The sequence below is a fragment of the Ceratotherium simum genome, chromosome 37, assembly GCF_057802395.1.
Source record: "Ceratotherium simum simum isolate JZ-2026a chromosome 37, ASM5780239v1, whole genome shotgun sequence".
NCBI classification, from domain to species: domain Eukaryota; kingdom Metazoa; phylum Chordata; class Mammalia; order Perissodactyla; family Rhinocerotidae; genus Ceratotherium; species Ceratotherium simum.
In genome coordinates this window covers 24,003,664-24,023,177 of record NC_141936.1, presented here as the reverse complement: position 1 = coordinate 24,023,177, position 19,514 = coordinate 24,003,664, and the positions used below count along the sequence as shown (strand labels likewise).

The 19,514-nt window shown below is 36.5% G+C and overlaps 1 protein-coding gene across 2 annotated transcripts in view; it reads right to left on the bottom strand.

Moving 5' to 3' along the window:
* Positions 1-692: 692 nt before the first annotated feature.
* Positions 693-19,514, bottom strand: part of BARD1 (BRCA1 associated RING domain 1) — an 81,309-nt gene continuing 62,487 nt past the window's right edge. For both annotated transcript variants that reach the window (XM_004427516.3, XM_087424853.1), the window contains 3 exons: positions 19,308-19,400; positions 3,511-3,608; positions 693-2,456 (listed from right to left, as the gene is read on the bottom strand). In XM_004427516.3, the coding sequence (XP_004427573.3) occupies positions 2,124-2,456; positions 3,511-3,608; positions 19,308-19,400 (524 nt within the window). In that variant the 3' untranslated portion in view covers positions 693-2,123. The remainder of the gene's footprint in view (positions 2,457-3,510; positions 3,609-19,307; positions 19,401-19,514) is intronic.

Sequence of the window (19,514 nt, the reverse complement as noted above, 5' to 3'; positions counted from 1 at the left end):
TTCTGTCGGCTGAACGACTTCCTCACAAGTCTTACTGAGTCTCATTCTTCAACAGTGCAGAATAAGCCACTGCGATAGAAGATACAGAGATATGGAAGCACAAATAATCTGAATGATTTATGGTAAATAAAAAGGCAGCTTGGATCTATGATTGAAAAATGAAAATAATTACCAGTTTACCTATACAGAAAGTACAAGTTTCAAGAGCTTAACATCAATCAACTGCTGTCAAAACAAATATTTAGAGAAACCAAAAATAAAACTGCTTAATAGTGGGGGACAAACTAGGACAGAGAGGGACGGGGATATACCAAGAAAATGAATGAAGAAAAGCGAGTAGCAGCCCCAAAAGGTGTCTTTACAAACAGGGATGCAGATCAGAGGAAGAGACACAAACCCGTCTAGGAATGTGACCAATGAGGCAACAGAAAGTGACTGGAAGTCAGTTATAAATAAAAATGACAACCCACAACCCCGGGAGTCTTAAATTATTTGATCCAGACATTATCTAACCCCTTAGATTTGTTTGGGGCTGTGGTGTTCACCACTCTCCATTAGAATGACACGTGGGACACAAACAGTACTGGTTGGAGAGAGTGTGTCAGAGCTGATGCACCCTTGAAGGTCGGGTCAGCGGTATACTATCGTGTTCACATAATATACTTCTCAATATGAAAAAGTAACATGTCAAAGAAGGAATTAAAGTAAAATTTATTTTGAAATAATCAGCAGATCTCAATTTTCCAAATAAATGGATCTTATAATAATGTTCATTAACTTCACACTCTCAGTATTCTAATGCAGTGGTCATCAAACTGTTTTTAGCCCAGGAGGGACCAAACCAGCAGGTCTCACAATATCTCCCTTCCCATGTTTTTAATTTTATAAGTACAGTCAATTTCTAGGAAGACTTACTAAAGAATTCTGCTTCTAAAAAAATGTCTTAAAATGATCTAATCTATAATCTAGCTTGTCGATTCACAGGCGAGAACACTCAGACCAGAGTAATCTCCCCAGCCTCCCCCTTCTCGAGTGGTGTCCCATCCACTACTCTTCAGCCCTGACTGTCTTGGTATTATGAGCAAGCCCTTCCCACTCCTACCTTTAGATTTATTGTTAGGGCCTTTTGTATCATCTGGACAAAACCTGTTTTAGTAATCCCCAACTTTTGCCTCCAAAGCAATCTAAAAATTAAAAAAACTTTACAAAGGAAGAAATTAAGAACTTCAAAAAAATTCTTTTAGCAACATGTAGCAAGGTCTATCAGAAAAAGACTGCTTCCTAATTTAATTTATTAAGATTTGATTGACAATTTGCTAGTCTGGTGAGACCTTCCACAGAATAGACACTAAAATGTGTTAGCGAAAATGCTTTAAGTATATATACATATATTGTAGATAAACACAGTTATAAATTGATAGTTAACAATAAGCAAGTGTATATAATAAAAATATGTACCATGAGCCCAATGTTGAGTTTCACCACCAAAGAATGATAATGTTAAGGTTTAAATCATGATTTCTTGATGAATAGACAAGATACAAATAAGGAATAAAAACGTAGGAACAGACATTGAAGCAAATTATAAGAAACTAAACACAATGTAAGATGACAACAATCGTACACAGGAGGAGAATCTGACATCTATGGTGGCACATTTAGACCAGGTACACTATTTTCATTACAATGAAGCCAGAACAAATTATTTGAAAATATTCTTCGTTTACCAAAGAATGGGAAGCATTTTTGCTGGTGGCAGGTGTGGATTTTTTTCATCAAAGAACATTAAAAGGCTGAGGCAGTAACGATACCACTTGTATATTTAACCAACAGTTCTGATACTCTCTCACTAATCTTTGATAGCTGATCATTTGAATAGAAAGACATGATGAATCAAAACATATGCCAGTTTTAAAATGAAAAATTCTTCAAACCAATCCCAGCATCTAAAGGGTAAACACAGAATGATTTCCCAATCTGGCATAAAATTTCTTTTTCATTCGAGAAAAAAAAATATATGAATGAGTCTACCTATCTGTAAAAATATGAATGATGAGAACAGTGCAATGGCTGGGTTCTCACACCGTATAAGTTCAACTTGAAATGCTCATCTGGTGCAGTATTCAGCTGTCGAGAGGGAGCAACTCAAATGACATCACACAATCTATGAACCAGCTGGAAGGCGCCATCCACACTTTGCCCTGCCGAACCCTCTCTGGGCGATGATTAGACAAGTCCTCGTAGATGATGTACTGTGTGCAGAAGCGCTGGTCAGAGTCGGGCTTGGCGTGGTACGCCACGGTATTGATGGTCTGAGTCACGTCACTGTCTGGCTTGGGCTTCCTGCTGAGGATCTGGCCCCCGGCTGCAGTGACAAGCTTAATAAGGTTGTCCTTCGGATGGTGTTTGAAGGTTCCCCCAAAATAGAAGTAGCATCCATCAAAGAGCTTTGGCAACTGAAACAACAAGAAAAAGCTTGTTAAGAGCAGACCAAAATATTTAAAAACACTGCATATGAATGAGGGAAATAAAAATAATAGTCACGAGCAGTTAAGAAGCTACTTAATGAGGTGCTGGGACAAGCCATATTTCAAGTGAACTATTTGGGTCAAGAAAAATACTTATGCAAATTAAAGTTTCCCATTTATAATGTTTTTCCTAAAACTCAGTCACTGTCTCCAGTCCTTTTCACTCTCCTCAGATTTTAGGTGTGCTTTATGCATCTATATATACATAAAGCAAACAAAAACTGCTCATCAAGCTTCTTTTATCAGAATGTTTATTTACATTTGGTGGCACTTAAAGCCCTAAGATTTCCTAGTGTATCTGACATCTGCTTCAGGGATATGAAGCTAGACTTAATGAAATCATAAGAGTAATGACTTTTCCATAGATCTTACCCAGTTCTGCCCATCCATATTCAGGTCCCTTTATATTATCAACCTAAGGTCTCCAGGGCAGCCACGTGGCAGTGGCTTCTAGGGTTCTAGAGATATATTCTTTGAGACACAATGCATTACGAAGCCAGGGCTAGGTATCCAATTAGCTATGAAATGCACTTCTGTGTGCTTTATTTAAAAAAAAGCTTCACAATTTCCTTCTATGAAAATTTTTCTTTGTCATTTCTGATATACTTATATATCAACAGGATAATGGAATATGATCCATTAAAACCACAATATGTGGCCATAAAGACATATGGTAACTGAATCCGAGCAGCAGCTGTAAGTCTTCTTTCAAGCTACTTCCTGTATCTCAGACTTACCTCAGCTTCTGAAAGGTTTATGGGAATGCTCAAGATGCCAAAAATCCATTAACAGTATGAAATTATTACCTTCTGGATTTTACTGCTCATCGTGTTCATCTCTCAGAATCAAGTGCTTGAAATAAGCACAATTAAAATTTTAATCAGTCACCTGTACTTGTTGGAAGGGCAGGAGAAGCTTCTCCTGATGGTGACAATATTAAGTTATACTAAGAACAAGGAAAGGAACATCAAAAGAAAAATACCAGCTGTTCTCGGTTGAGCCTGCTTCTCCGTGGTCCTTCAGGAATTTCATACTTTTCTTCCTGTTCACATTCTTTTCTTTGTAGACATGCTTTCACCCCTGGCAAAAAACAAGGATAAAAGCAAAATAAACATCAAGTGAGCATTATTTCTTTCTCACTGAAATTAAGCAATTTACCTAAGTGGTTTTTCTTCTTCATGGTTGTTTTAAGTATTGATATGAAATAGAAAAAGAAACCTTACTTACACCAAAACAAAATGTAATAAAACTGGTTTTCCATATAAAGAAAATACAAGAAATCTTTCCTTCAGAGGACTGAGTGGGGGAGTAGTACCATACACAAATTAATTTTAGTTTCCTTTCTGAAAAACCTAAGTCAATACACTATTTCACATACAAGAATAAAAATCTAAATTTTTATTTATAGCAATTACCAAAATTAAGGTGAATACACAGCCCCTTGTTTAGTTCAGCCCACAGTGATCAGAGCTTGAGCGCTTACCGTCTGTACCGCTCATTTTGGCGGTCACACGGTAACCTCCTGTCAGACTGGAAGTGATCTGACATTAAGGAAAGTGCTTTAGTCCTTGGCACCTGGCTCAGCGGCCACACTACAGGGCTCTACAGTGCTTGTTAAAATAAACAGTAAGTGGAGCCTGGGACTTGCAGGGATTTGACAGGTACACTGAAGGCACCAGTCTAGGGATGACTTGGTTGGGCTTCGCAGCAAACAGAACATTCTTCTGCTAGCTTGGGTAAGCGTGTTCACAGTTCCGGGTTAAAAAGCAAGAGCACCACAGACAGCCCAGCCTGGTGTCACTCCACGCACTGGCTCCGGGGTGGGGAAGCCCTAAGCAGGGCCACTGGCTGACAGCCAGCACCAACTTACCGGCGAAGCTCTAGAAATGACGTGGCCTCAGGAAGGCCCAAGACCACTCACAGATGGGAGGACGCAGGCCGCTTAATCCAGAGGCCTTGGGATACTGCCTGTCACCAGCAAGGCAGTGAATTCACGGCACGTATATATTCATCTGTACATATAAATCGCGCCCTTGTTTTGATGATATACAACTAAACTAAATTTGGGATTTGGAGTCAAATGACTTAACTATCCCAATTACTTGCTTTGGGATAATTATTTAAACTCTTTGAGTCTCAGCTGCCTTGCCTACGGGGAAAAAAAGGAAAATAACAGTACCACCTATTTCACAGGGTTCCTGTGGATAAAATGCAAGAAGTGTTCTGGAAACTGGATACTATAATAAATTCTCTTCATTATAACAAACCCTTTACACAATTCGCTATTTGTCTTTAAGATTATTGTGCTCATCCTCAGTTTGACCACTGAGGAAACTCCATGGGGGTGGGAACCACGCATTATTCACGTATGCATTCTCCAGCATTTAATACACTCTCCCAGGGAACCGGAGCTTAATAGCTGAGGTTACTGCCAAAGATGGGGCAGTAACTCAGGTCTTCTCACTGGCTGTCTAGAGTCGTTAATAGGAAGGAAAAAAGTTTTTAGAAAATTCACTAAAGATGTAAATGTTAAAGATTTCTATCTATTTCTACTAATTAAAAAACTATTACATAGCACTAAGGAGACTTCAGAGCTACAGTCCAAATTCTTAACCGTTTTAAAGTAGTTTTGATAAAGTATGTTATCACTTGATATCTAACGGCTTGAAACTTAACCAAAAAGAATTTATGGTTGCATAAACATATACTTTCGGTTGAGAATTAGACATATATGCTGGAAATATACTGCTTTAACAATATTTTGAAAAGAGCAGTGATAAAATCCTGTCTAGCTGATCCTTACTTAATTTAACAGTGGAATGACTCCAACACAGGAGAAGATCCAGTACTGGGCCTGTAAACTGTGCCTGTGAAGTTCACCCCTTTGAACTGAAAGGTGGCCCAGAACCAACAGCTAATCTGATACAAGTACCAGAACAGTCCCAGGATTTCTGACATAAAATTAGATTCATTTATGTGTGAGTAAGAAAAGGCCTCTTGACTTATAAAAATTATCTTGAGAGCAAAAACCATCACTGGAAAAGACAAACAAAATCAAGACTTCCCAAGATTTTCTATATAATGGTTCACTTTTGACTGATCCAGAATTTATGACATACCATTTTTAAACTTTTGTAACCATGTGCCTGCCAGGACCAGTTTGAACTGACCCTATCTCTTATCAACTGTTCAATCTTATCAATCAATCAAGAGTGATTAAGAGTTGTTTTTCAGAAAATTTGCAGTCACATAGCCAGAGCATGCGCAGAGGAGGAAATCGTGACCTGAAATGACAATAAAACCAAAGACTCCCCCTGCACAGAACCAAAGGACCAGGACATGACTAGAACTTGAAAGTCGGACTCTCATCAGAGGTGAGGGGTCTGTTGTCTAGGAAGATCTGGTGTTAAAACCTTTTCCTCACCTCACCATAAATGTTTAAAACCTTACCACAAATGCTTAAAGTCCTCTAATCAAAACCTACCCCACCAGCATTTCAGTGTACCAGCCTGTTCTCCCTAACCTCTTAAATTTTGCCCTAAATCTTGAACTGGGGAGACAGATCTGAGAGCTTATGCCTCCTGTCTCCTTGCAAATCGATCTCGCAATAAAGCTTTTTCTTTTCTCAAAAGCTGATGCTGTAATAATTGGCTTTTTATGTGCATCGGGCAGAGACCCCCATCTTTGTGCAACAACATTTTAGACCCTAAACGGACATACCAATAATATTTCATCTCTGTCTACACGAGTTAATCTGCAGAAGTGGGAGAGAGAGAGGAGACAGAATTGAAACAAATGATACCTTCTGGGAAACAAAAAGTGTGAGAGTCCTATTTATTAGGCATATTCTGCTTATTCCAAAGTAATCCAAATAACACTTGGATTTTGAATATGTTTAGAATCAGAATTCAAGAGATAGAAAAGACCTTGAAGATCTAATCCAACTTTCCGGTTTTATAGATTTGGAAAATCAAGTGCAGAAACATAAAGTGACTTGCTAAGATCATGGGTAACAAAGCCAAAGCCAACCAGCTCCTAACACAACAGCCTTCCTCTTCAGTCTCTTCCCCTATCGTATCTATTAAGCACCTACTATGCACAAAAGGAGTCACGGCCTCTGCCCTAAGGAGGGAAGTCTTACTTTTTTGTATTCCTTCTATTTCTTGCCACTCCTGATCGCAATAATCTAATCCTAAACTTTACTAAAATTAAAAGGCTTTATGTTACTTCTGGGTGCTTAATTTTAAATTAAATTTTATTGCTTTATTTTCCTCTATCAATAAATAATTCATCCACTATGAAATTCAATTTTTAAGTACATTTTATAATTATACCCATGTTTTAAGGATACTCAGGGTACCACTGAGACGATCCCAAGCCATGTCATGTGACAGCAAGGAAAAATCCCTACTCTGGTCCAGAAACTGAAAGAACTTGGTGTGAGGTGAATTTGTGCTACTAAGTCAATGAAGGAACCAAGGTTAAGAGGTCCCGACAAATACGGGCAGATTCATGTTTTTCAGAATCAGCTTCCTCTTCCTTCCAATCTAAAATGGCTAACCTTCTGAAGAAATAACCAATGTGGAAGCAGATCTGACTGTTAGAAAGATACATAACAAAGAAAAATATTCTTTTACGCTTCATATTTATTTCAAATATGTTAAGAGCAAAAACAACTGTTTTCCTGAGTAAAAGTATCTAAATGCAAAGTTGATTCTGAAAACTATGTAAGCCCAATATAAACATAAAAAACTGGCAATCAAATATTCTGGAAGTATTAGTGATTCAGATCTGTTAGTGAAATGGGATTCAAAAACATGTGCGATGTGAGAAACAGTATACAACCAGTTTTAGTTCCTTACATTTCTGATATTGATCAAATATAAAATAGAATTATTAAACATTAAAAAAAGTAGAACATCATTAAAAAAATATGAAACATTAAGATGCTGTTTCACTGTTACTTCCCTGGGCACAAATGAATAGAATGTGAATAGAATTCATCTACAAAAAACTGTTAAGTATATTATGTTGACTGTGTATAAGTTTATTCTTCTTATACCTGTAATTCCTCTAAGAACAAACTCTCTTCTCATAAATTTTCATTAGTGGAGAACCACTCTAGCTTTATAAAAACAATGAATGCTTTGTTACCAAATACTCATCTTATGAGCAGAATGCATCATTATAATCTGAATGCGTAAACATTGGCCAGTGCTAGAAACCTTAATTTTCCATAATTTAAAATAAAATACTCATAATCACAAGGCTTAATCAAAGCAATTTGGAAGGAATATATTTTTAAAAGAGCAGACAACCAATGTGGAAATCACACACCGATACTGTCGGGTTAAAGAAGAGAAAGAAAAACAAAATCTTCAAAGCCCAATTTGTTCCATTCTATTTTCTTTCTGCCTGTTTACCTTTAAATGACCAAGAATACAATCATTTGTTCTAAGTAAAGCTAACACAAGCATCTTCTCTGAAAGGCACATCACAGCCTTCTTGTGCTTAGGAGCACTAGACAGAACTTCAGTACTATAATTAGGGGTCATTTTAAACAGTGAATGTACAAAAATGTGAACAGGGCACTAACAGATGGAGAGAAGGGCACTTGTTTACAGTACAAGCATTGAGATGGACAGCCGGGAACATGCTCGTTGGGTGACTCAAATTTTTTGCTGCTGTGTACATGTCTACAAAGCCACAATGAGTACTGATTTAGGGATTACAAAACACTGTAGCGAGTAGGCTGATCTGCAAACACAGAGTCCAGGAACAATGAGGACTGGCTGTATATTATTTCCATTTCAGGCAAGGGAACTGAAATGCAAAGAAATTAAGTTACTTAACAGCCGTTCAGCTATTAAGTGGCAAAACGGGAATGTGAACCCAAATCTGCTTAGTTTTCTAAAGCCTGTGCATTTTACACTAAAATATAACTTTCTGGTACACAGATAAACCTTGGGCTCAAAAAGGCATGATGTGAATATTACAAATGCTTTAGAGCTGCTTCAATTGAGATGTTCCAAGATGCTGCCAAATACATGCAAGTCAGAAGATGTTAACAACTGACTATTCCATCTCTCCAAAAGCAGAGCTTTGTCAAGAGACTGGATTTTTTCTTAACTTGGGACTGTTATAATGCGTATTCACATTCAACCTTGGAATATCTATCATTCCCCGGCATGGGATTCTGAATTTGTGAGTTTTGCCTGAGCCTTGGTGTCCTTTTCCCCAGTGTTTTTGTGTGTGTGTGTGTGTGTGTGTGTGTGTGTGTTTTGCTGAGGAAGATTGGCCCTGAGCTAACATATGTGCCAGTCTTCCTCTATTTTGCATGTGGGTTGCCGCCACAGCATGGCCACAGACGAGTGATGTAGGTCTGCACCCAGGAACTGAACCTGTGACGCTGAAGTGGGGCACGCTGAAGTGGGGCACACCGAACTTAACCACTAGGCCCCCTCCAGTGTTGTGTTTTTTTGTTTTTTTGTGAGGAAGATGAACCCTGAGCTAACATCTGATGCCCATCCTCCTCTTTTTTGCTGAGAAAGAGTGGCCCTGGGCTAACATCCATGCCCATCTTCCTCTACTTTATATGGGACACTGCCACAAGATGGCTTGACAAGTGGTGCGTCAGTGCACACCTGGGATCTGAACCTGCAAACCCCGGGCCACCAAAGCAGAGCGTGCACACTTAACCATTGCACCACCTGGCCAGACCAACCCCCATGTTTTTAATACAAGAATCATATTTAGCCAAGTTCACTATGCTGAATTTCTGAATCTTATTCCTCTCACTAACTTATCATAAATATAATGGTGCTACAAAAATTGTTGGCTTTTTGCAAATTATATTTTTAAAATATAATTTTTAATAATTGCTACTGAATAAAAAACAATATTTCTAATGAAGCTAATATCAAAGGATGAGCTTTACTGTCTACTGAAAATGAGTGTCAAAATAAAGTTTCTGACTCAGTCAAACCATCATACCAGAAACACTGCCCGTGTGGTCACATCACATCATATACTGTTTCCATATTAAACACCAACCCAAAAAACGTTAGCAAACTAGCTAAATCACTGACTTAGCTCAAACTGATTATTTTACATGTAAATCACTATTTATACTTTTTTTAATCACTTAAGTATGTAGTCCCCTTCCTAAATTTCCTAATGATATTTACAGAGCATTCATAACAGTATCTTTAGATGAGTGAATGTGGCAGCATATAAAGCCAAGGACTGGAAACTAAATACTCCTATGAGGTCTACTGTAACAAGTGAATAGCTAATATCTAACTATGGAAATAAATAAACAAGCTGTGCCTATGCTCGGTTTATTTGGCTGATTATTTAAAATGTCAAAAAAAGCACATTAAAATGGTGTCTGTTGGGGCTGGCCCTATGATGTAGTGGTTAAAGTTCGGCATGCTCTACTTTGGCGGCCGGGGGTTTCCGGGTTCAGAGCCTGGGCGCAGACCTACATCACTCATCAGCCATGCTGTGGCGGCATCCTACATATAAAGTAGAGGAAGACTGGCACAGATGTTAGCTCAGAGCGAATCTTCCTCAACAAAAACAAAAACAAAACAAAAAAGTGGTATCTGTTAATCCTGACAATGTGCTGGCCTTTTCAACAGAACGCCGCCTTAACCAGAATGAGATAAGCATGGCCCCAGGAGAAATGAGGTGGCAGACACCAGGAGGGCAGCACGGCACTTGCATGGGAAGATGCCAGTGCTTTTACAGTGTAAATATGCCTCAAGTCATAAAACTTCTATCTCTATAGCAGTTGTTCAGTAAATTTCTGTGAAGTAAGGTAGAAAAATGCAGTGCTCTAATTACAATTACTGAGCTGAATGAAGAATACATTCCTGATATTCTCTTGTTCCAAGTAACAATCTGTCAACTCCCTATGCCACCTAATACCGACTAAAAAAAGAATGAAAATATAGCTTTTTTTCCCCCTAAAAACTGAAGAACAGTTTCCAGGTCTATAACAACACGTTCGAATGGTGACAAAGTGTTGTGTTAGAGTTGCTGTCATAGCACAGAAAACATGGAGGATTTTTTGAAAGCTGGGAGTGATATCTAGTCCAAGGGTTGTAACTCAAATGCCTACAGAGCCAATTAGGTTACAAACATGTGAGAAACCTGTGGTTACGAGCTAGGAAGTTGTGGAGACTGTAACAAATAGGAAAATGCACATGATACCTGAAGACACAAAAATTAAATGGTTATGCTGGACTAAACCACATGAACTGTATCTGCTTTGGCCCTTACAGTGCCAGTTGTACACTGACGCTTTGTCTAATCAATTCCTCATTTCATAGACAAGGAAACCTAAGTCCTCAGAGATTCAAGCAGCTTTCTCAGTGACACAACTGAGATGAGAACTCGGATATCCTCCATCCTAGATCAGGTTTTTTTTAAGTCTTTATTCTTAGTTGTAAAAAACAAAGCAGGAAATGGCAGGCACTCTCTACTACTCAGATTTAATATATTATACCTTACAATAAATCACACAACCACTTAATAGACGACTAAATAGGAGGATCCTTCCTTTTAAGAGATTAGCCAAAAAGTATAGCAAACGGCAAAAACTGCCAGCTACCTTGGGGGAGTGTGTGTGGGGAGAACAATGCATTCGGCTTTGTATTCAGTGAGTCAATGAGTTTACTTCATCTGACTGATGCCAAAGTTACCACTCTCTAATTTGTAACCTATGAGTTTCAGAAGGAAGAGGTACCTCTCAGCAGACAGTTACGGTAATTACAAATGCATATCAACATCCTAGTGAACCTCTTTTGAGCTAAACCACTGAACTGATTTACTAAACAAGAAACATGAATGAAATACTTTAAAGCAAACTTCCAGCAATTTAAATGGTGATACATTAATTATCATCAATGAAATGGAACACTATGGCCAAAACATTACCTAATTAACAAGTCTAAATAACAGATGACATTTTAAGGTTTATTTACTCAACAAAAGTTAAGCAAACTGCAGCCAGAGTTCTTAAACCTACTTTCCATGTTAAACGAAGTATCAGAACTTTCACAACATTCCTAGTCATAAACTCATCTAAAATATAATTTCTACTGTAATCCTTAATCTCTATATATACATCAAGATTTTAAAATAGACCATTTTCCACCAATTTAAAGATACTTTGTAAAATTTAGCCAAGTATATTTTATGTTTCTAATATGTACTTAATAGAGCCCATATTATTGCATCATCTGCCACTAAAACAGCTTAGCAGAAAGATGGACTCTTACTCTCTCTTTCAAAGAAATAATTAGCGTATGCAAGACCACTTCTTAGCTTTCTCAGCTAATAATTTCCAAACTGAAATGACTTTACATGAATAAGTCATGTTATTTATGTAAACACAGGCGATTTCTGCATATGCCAGAATGAAATATACTTTAAAAGTGTCAAGCCACTATCCTTATAAAATGCATACTTTGTTTCATCTTTTGTACTTTTCACACGTTCCACTATATTTTAAGATTTTGACTGCAGCTATCATTTTGCAAAAATATAGGAATGAATTACCTATTTTATTAAAACTAAGAGATTCTTTTAGCCCAGATGTATTCCTGATCATGCCTACCATTTCAGGTAAGCTTTTCTTTTGCCCTGATCTTATTATTTTATATATAGGTAAGCAGTACAACTGCCAAAGTACTGCTTAGCTCAAAGTCATTAACTCAGTCATTAAGGTAGCTCTGGCTACCTAAGCAAAGCCTAGAATCTTTGCATACTAATGCAGCTTATGAATTCTAGGCTATAACAATTTTTTAAAAAGGAGCTTGTACTATACAGAAAGGAATTCCTTTATTCTAAATCACTAGTAACCACTCTTACCTTCTACCTCATAAAAGCACATACATCAATGGATGTGCATTTTCATTTTAGCTGCGTAAACCACTGATGACGTTCATGGATCTATATTAAGCTTAGTCACTTTTGCTAGTTTTAGAAAGAAAAAAAGGATCACACTAATGGAAGGGAGTAGAAAAAAAGGGGCTCCTGAATCCACAGCCACACACAAACGATTATAGAATCCAGTGAAGACAGAATAAAGCTTTAAAATGGAGACCGGTTAAATGTCCAGAAGGGGATATTACCCCTCCTTGGAAGGTCACAGAACTTGCTCATTCTCTTCAAAAAGATAGAGCAGTAAATAAATCCATATTTTAAAGAACTGTTATTCTTCTGGGGCTACTGGCTATTTGTAACTGAAATAGCACTGAAAATCAGAATTAAATATCACTCTGCCAACATCAAATGACCTAAAAAAAATAAAATAAAATACAGAATCAAACATAATTCTACGTCCAAACCAAAAGTCCTAATAAATATGTTGTTAGATCCAAACTAGGCACTTACGTAACTCAAGATAACAACAGCATATTACTAAAATAAACTTTGAAGAATTTTCCTTCTGAGTCTATTAAAAATGAACAACCAGGATGTAAAAACAAAAGAAATTATTATTATTTTTTTGGTTAGGAAGATTGGCCCTGAGCTAACACCTGTTGCCAATCTTCCTCTTTTTGCTTGAGGGAGATTGTCCTTGAGCTAACATCTGTGCCCATCTTCCTCTACTTTGTATATGGGACACGTGCCACAGCATGGCTTGATGAGCTGTGTGTAGGTCTGCGCCCGGGATCTGAAGAGGTGAACCCCGGGCCGCCAAAGCAGAGTGCACGTACTTAGCCACTACGCCACTGGGCTGGCCCCAAAAGAAATTATTTTCTAAGTGCTTTGATATTAAGCTTTTTAGTTAAATAGGCTATGATATCAACAATCTTTAGAAAAAAGGAAATCACAGGAGGAAACCTACAACAATGACAAAAATGGAAAAACAACTCATACTCTTGTTGCAAGTTTTGAAAAATTGGGTGGCAAGTAAAAAAAGAAATAAGCCCAGTATTATGAAATTCCAGAGTAAAGAGTGAAAGGACTGGGCCGGCCCTGTGGCTTGGCGGTTAAGTGCGCGCGCTCCGCTGCTGGCGGCCTGGGTTCAGATCCCGGGCGCCCACCGACGCACCGCTTCTCGGGCCACGCTGAGAGTTGCTGTTGCTGTCCAACATACAGCAACTAAAAGGATGTGCAGCTATGACATACAACTATCTACTGGGGCTTTGGGGGGGAAAATAAATACATAAAATTATAAAAATAAATAAATCCGTTTATAAAAAAAAAAAGAGTGAAAGGACAATGAAATGAAGGCTGGAAATGTAAAATAACAGCTGAATGCCCCACTCCTGCCATCATAAACATCTAGATTTGGGATATCACAGAAAATACTGTCACAGATCATTAGATTTTATGATTCCATATAAATACCATTTAACAACTGGTTATTTTGGGGTAAGTTTTAGGCCAATATTCTAATTACAAGCATATTTATATATAAAAACATGCTTCCTCATAGGATAGCATGCTGAACTTATTTTACTTAACGCACATTGAGAAGCAGATCAAATTCTATTACAAAAATATGTTACTGTATCATAAAATTTTCTCAGGGAAAATTTGATTATCAATTCTAAAACCTTGTATGATGAATAATAATATCAAAATAATCTTTCTCTTTATAGATGTAGTCAAAGACCAAACTCAAGTCTAATGTCCAAAAATTTTTCTAATAATTTAAATACCCATATTTGGTGTTCTTCTTTAGTCATATACTTAAAGTTCAAATATTTCTGTAAAAATTTCCATTTTGATTAGGACAATCACCATATTAAAATGTATTTGTGAGGTCTGAATAACAGATATAAGAGATCTGGTGTATCAGATCAGAGAAATATATGCACACAAGTTCTAATTTCCCTGTTTAAGACCGAAGCCCTTACCTATCCAATTAATCTTTGAAAAAGACTAAAAGGAAGATATACATTCTAACTCTTATTAGAACTTTTGAGAAGTTGAATTTCTTCCTAGAGAACGTGAATTTCATTTAACAGACACACACTGCTTTTAAGACTGTTCTGAATGAACAGGACCTACCAATCCACCACTATTTTTTTTAATTGTGGTAAAACTGGTATACAATATTATATATATTTCAGGTGTATATCATTATAATTTGATATTTGTATACACATCACCAGTGTAAGTCTAGTTACCATCCATCATCATACAATTGATCCTCTTACCACTAATTTCTTTTGGTTGTTTCTTTGTCTGTATGCATCACACATTTATATATTGTTGAAAGTAAAGATATAATTGTTTTATGCTTTTTAAAAATTTAAACAATCTTGTTTTTTCATAATACTTTAGTCAATAATTATCATATAAAAATATGAATCTTTTAGAGAATATCTTTAAGCATTCCAGAATTTTCTTAATTCTCTCATATTTAGGTTATTCCTCCTACTTCTTGCTATTAGAAATAACAATGCAAATAGTTTTTCTTTCATCTATATTACTTGCTTAGGATAAATTCTCAGAAGTGGGACTATTAGATCAAAGGATGTTCATTTTTTTTATTCTTCGTGAATTTTTGGTAAAGGGTTTGTATAAGCATGAAGTTGCTTAATAAATCTTAGTTGATAGAAATAGTTTAATGTATCTTTTTTGATAATTAGCAAAGTTTAAATAGAATAAAAATTATATTTATTTGTAAAATTTCACAGCACTCTCAATACCCATTTGAAGAAACAAATTTTAACAGAAAAGAATAAGTTTGTTAATCTGGTTATGAAGTTACATATAACATGTTGATGTAATAACTGTCTTTCAGGTTCCATCCTCCTCATCTAAAACAAAAACGAAAAAACACCCTATCTGGCCCTTCCTCGCCTCATAGGCACAAGCCCACAGCAATTCCCTCAGGTGCCGAGGACTTTCAGAACGTCCAGGCCAGCAACTTTAATTAAACTTAGGAGAGCGAGGGGAAGAGGGAGAGATGATCACAGACAAGATGACAGCCATCTGCTCTCCCTTTCACAATGAGATGAGAAGCGAAGAGGCAGAATTAAAATTTTTGAAAAAGGTCAGGCTAGAGGAAATTTTGAAAGCAGTGTACTAAAAGAACAGGTCAATAAAAGATATTTTATCTTTCTGAAGGCGAGTCTACACCTGTAGGACGCAGTTCACCTTATTCATACTCTAAGAGATGAAGGAAATGACTTATTTGTACATCTTCTATCTTTCATTCTGGATTCAGAGTGCAGAGTGCTCACCATCACACCAGAGAACCGCCTCTTCTTTCATTCCAATCGCCTCTTTAATTACCAAAATTCACCCTGTATGGGGATGATTACCAGCTGTCTGTGAGGAATCAGCACCAAAACTAGGACTAAAGCAGAATCTCAGCCACAAATTTAATCCTGAAGAAGAAGCTTTTTCTATCTATAGCGCCCATTTCTATAAAATACAGATAAATACCATTCTGTAAAATAAATACGATGAGCCAGAATGGCTGGTACAATAGTATAATTATGGCCTAGTCTCAGAATGTTCACACTAAGTTCATTAAGAGTAACATGGTAAGATACTCTACATATATAACGTAGGCAAATATGACATATCAACCAATTGAGACAAAACATTTTAAACACAAAACGTCCAATGGTTAAATTTGGACCCAATGGATCTAAATTGTTTTGTATAATTCTTTTTTTAATTTGTTTAAATTTGTTTAATTTGTTAAATGAGTCAATTATCTACAGAGAAAGTTTAGATAAAATTTTCTCTTAAATATACTTGATTTATAGAAAACACTATAAAAAGTTAATATTAAAGTTTCTATATAGTTAAGCCAGTAAAGGTTTTGTCTACCAGCAAGCTAAAAGATACCCTCAAATACAAGATCTAGTTTTACTAAGTCATAAATCTTTACAATTAATTTTGAAAGCTTTGGTCCACCCCATCTTTCCTTAATATAGATGGTTTTCAACTACTTTTGAATAGCTCTGAACACTTGTTAAAATAAAACTGAGTTGCCTGACACTAAGAATAATATAGAAACTGTGAGAAATATATATTAGGAAAGAAGGTATTTGAGAGTTCTTGCGTTCTTTTTATAAACCCAGTGACTTTAAATTGTCTCAAACCCTGAACCTATTTCTCTTTGGACCTTGTATTAGAAAATATGAGGATATGAACTTCAATAAGAGATCCCATCCATCTTTTATCCTAGAAGAACCACTGATATTAGAGTATGTTGTTCACTACTGTGAGAATCACCAAACAGCACACTATTAAGTCAGCTTAAATCCATCAGTGATTCTATAAAAATGACATGGCCAAGGCATTAAAGTGACAAAACTTCCATTTCTGAAAGAAGGCAGATTTTATGGAAATAAATCATGTAGTCTCTATATGTAACCAGATGCAAGTTCAGCATATTCACAAGAACTAGACCTAAGTGGTAAATGCCTTAACATTCAAAATTTCACATGGCTTCTTTATTACTGTGAACTTATTATTATGAAAAGCTATTTCACTGCTGGGTATTTATCCAAAGAACTTGAAAACACCAATTTGTAAAGGTACATGCACCCCTGTGTTCATTGCAGCGTTATTCACGATAGCCAAGACTTGGAAGCAACCTAAGTGCCCATCATGGGACGAATGGATAAAGAAGCTGTGGTATATATACACAATGGAATACTACTCAGCCATAAGAAACGATGAAATCCAGCCATTTGTGACATCATGGATGGACATTGAGGGTATAATGCAAAGTGAAATAAGTCAGAGGGAGAAGGTCAAATACCGTATGATTTCCCTCATTAAGTAGTAGATAATAACAACAACAAACAAACACATAGAGACAGAGATTGGATTGGTGGTTACCAGAGGGGAAGGGGGGAGAAAGGAGGGCGAAAGGGATAATTCGGCACATGTGTGTGGTGATGGGTTGTAATTAGTATTTGGGTGGTGAACATGATGTAATCTATGCAGAAATAGAAGTATAATGATGTACACCTGAAATTTATACAATGTTATAAACCAATGTTACTGCAATAAACAAAAAATTAAAATAAATAAATAAACGTAAAATACTATATAACTTTAAAAAAAAAAAAAGAAAATCTATTCCTTCCTATAACCACAAGTTTTTGGTTTTTGGCACAAGTTCAGTACAAAAGCATCTCTGCTCATGTAACCATTTTCAAATCAATTTTTTGAACACTGAGGCCCAATTAAACTTGCCACAGATTTGAAAGGAAAAAGAAGGTTCAAAAATGAGTGAGACACAAAGAGAAATGTTTTTTTCCTATGTAAATGGCCAATCAGTCCAATTACTCATCATACTTCTTAAACCAGTCATGACTGGCAGAGACCAATGACAGAGACTGATGAGGACAGATGGAGCGGCCTCGCCAGTCACAGCCACTTAGCTGGATGAGGCCGCATCAGGGAAGACAAGCATCACAAGGAAAGGGGCAGCTGCATTTCCACAGGACGTGAATATCAACTGCTAAAAGGAAGCTGTTTTACAAACCAAATTAACATCAAACTACAGATCAAACTAATAACATAACTAAGGTCTTGATAAATCAAGCATTTCTACCATAAAACTTTCAAAGCAGAAAGCCATGAAATAGTGTTTTAAAACTAACTCAGACCCATCATTTGCTTCTTAAAAAGGAAAGTTTGATTAAAAATACTATTTTTTTCTTTAACTTTTTAATATGAAATAATTATTGATTCACAGGAGCTTGCATAGAAATGTACACGGAAGTCCCATGCGCCCTTCCTCCAGTGCCCAGGGTTAACATCTCACACAACCAGAGCACAATATCAAAACCAAGAACGTGACAGTGATACAATCACAGAGCTTATTTAGATTTCACTAGTTATACACGCACTCATTTGTGTGTGTGTGTGTGTGTGTGTGTGTGTGTGTGTGTGTGTGTGTGTGTGTAGGTCTATAAAATTTAATCACGTATGTAGCACTGTGTAATGTAACCACCACTACGATCAAGTTATTCACTTGTATCCTCACAAGACTCCCTGTGTTTACAGGCACTCTTCCTTTCTAAAAACTATTAGTTACCAAACAAGGTTAGTTTACTGTCCTATTTTAGCATCATATCAAAAGTAGATACTTTAGTTATTGAGGAGTAGAAAATAACCCTGTATGATTTCTTTTTATTTTGCTTTAAGTCCTAGGTGAATCTAAGGTTAAGAAAAGCAAACGGGTGGGAGTTGGGAGGGGGAGAGGCAGCTCTGAAGGTGGTGGTGGCTGACTATTGAGAGGAAGAGGGTGATGGGGACACATCTTCAGCGGAGGTTTCAATAATAGCTGGAGTAATTACCCCAAATCAGGTAATACGAGGCAGTCTCAATTTCCCAACAGCTTCCTAAAATATACTGGATTAGCAAAGAAACCAAACGGGTGTCATACAGGTAAGTTTTTAGACATCATAAAGAGAAAGCAATTAACTACTTTCATTTCACAGTGGTATATTTAAAACATGCATTTATTAAGTTAAATATATCATAAAAGTAATATGGATTGCTTAAGCTTAAAAGCCTACTATATAATCCATTTACTTTTTATTAAAATACATGGTATTGTAGAAAAAATATTTTAAAACCAGAACATACTGTGGACATTTACTAAGAACATCTAAATGATACCATTAACATGAGAAGCTTTTTCAAAATGCAGTGACTAACCAGAGGTAAGAAAATTAGCATAACTTCCTTAATAATTATTGGCAGTAGTGCACTACGAAAAATGAAATTAGTCCACTTAATTCATTTTGTAATTCTCTCAAATCCAACACTTACACTCAAATTTTAGGATCCAGCATCCATTGAGAATCCCAAGCATATATTTCAGGGTACTTTGAATTGTATCACCAGGAACAACGACATGAGTTACTAGAATACAAACAAAGAAGTAAGAGAAATAGAGATATAAACCAAAATAATTTTTTAACTAGTCTGCTTTTTATAAACAGTTAGTCTACATTTTATAAACTTATATACGAATTT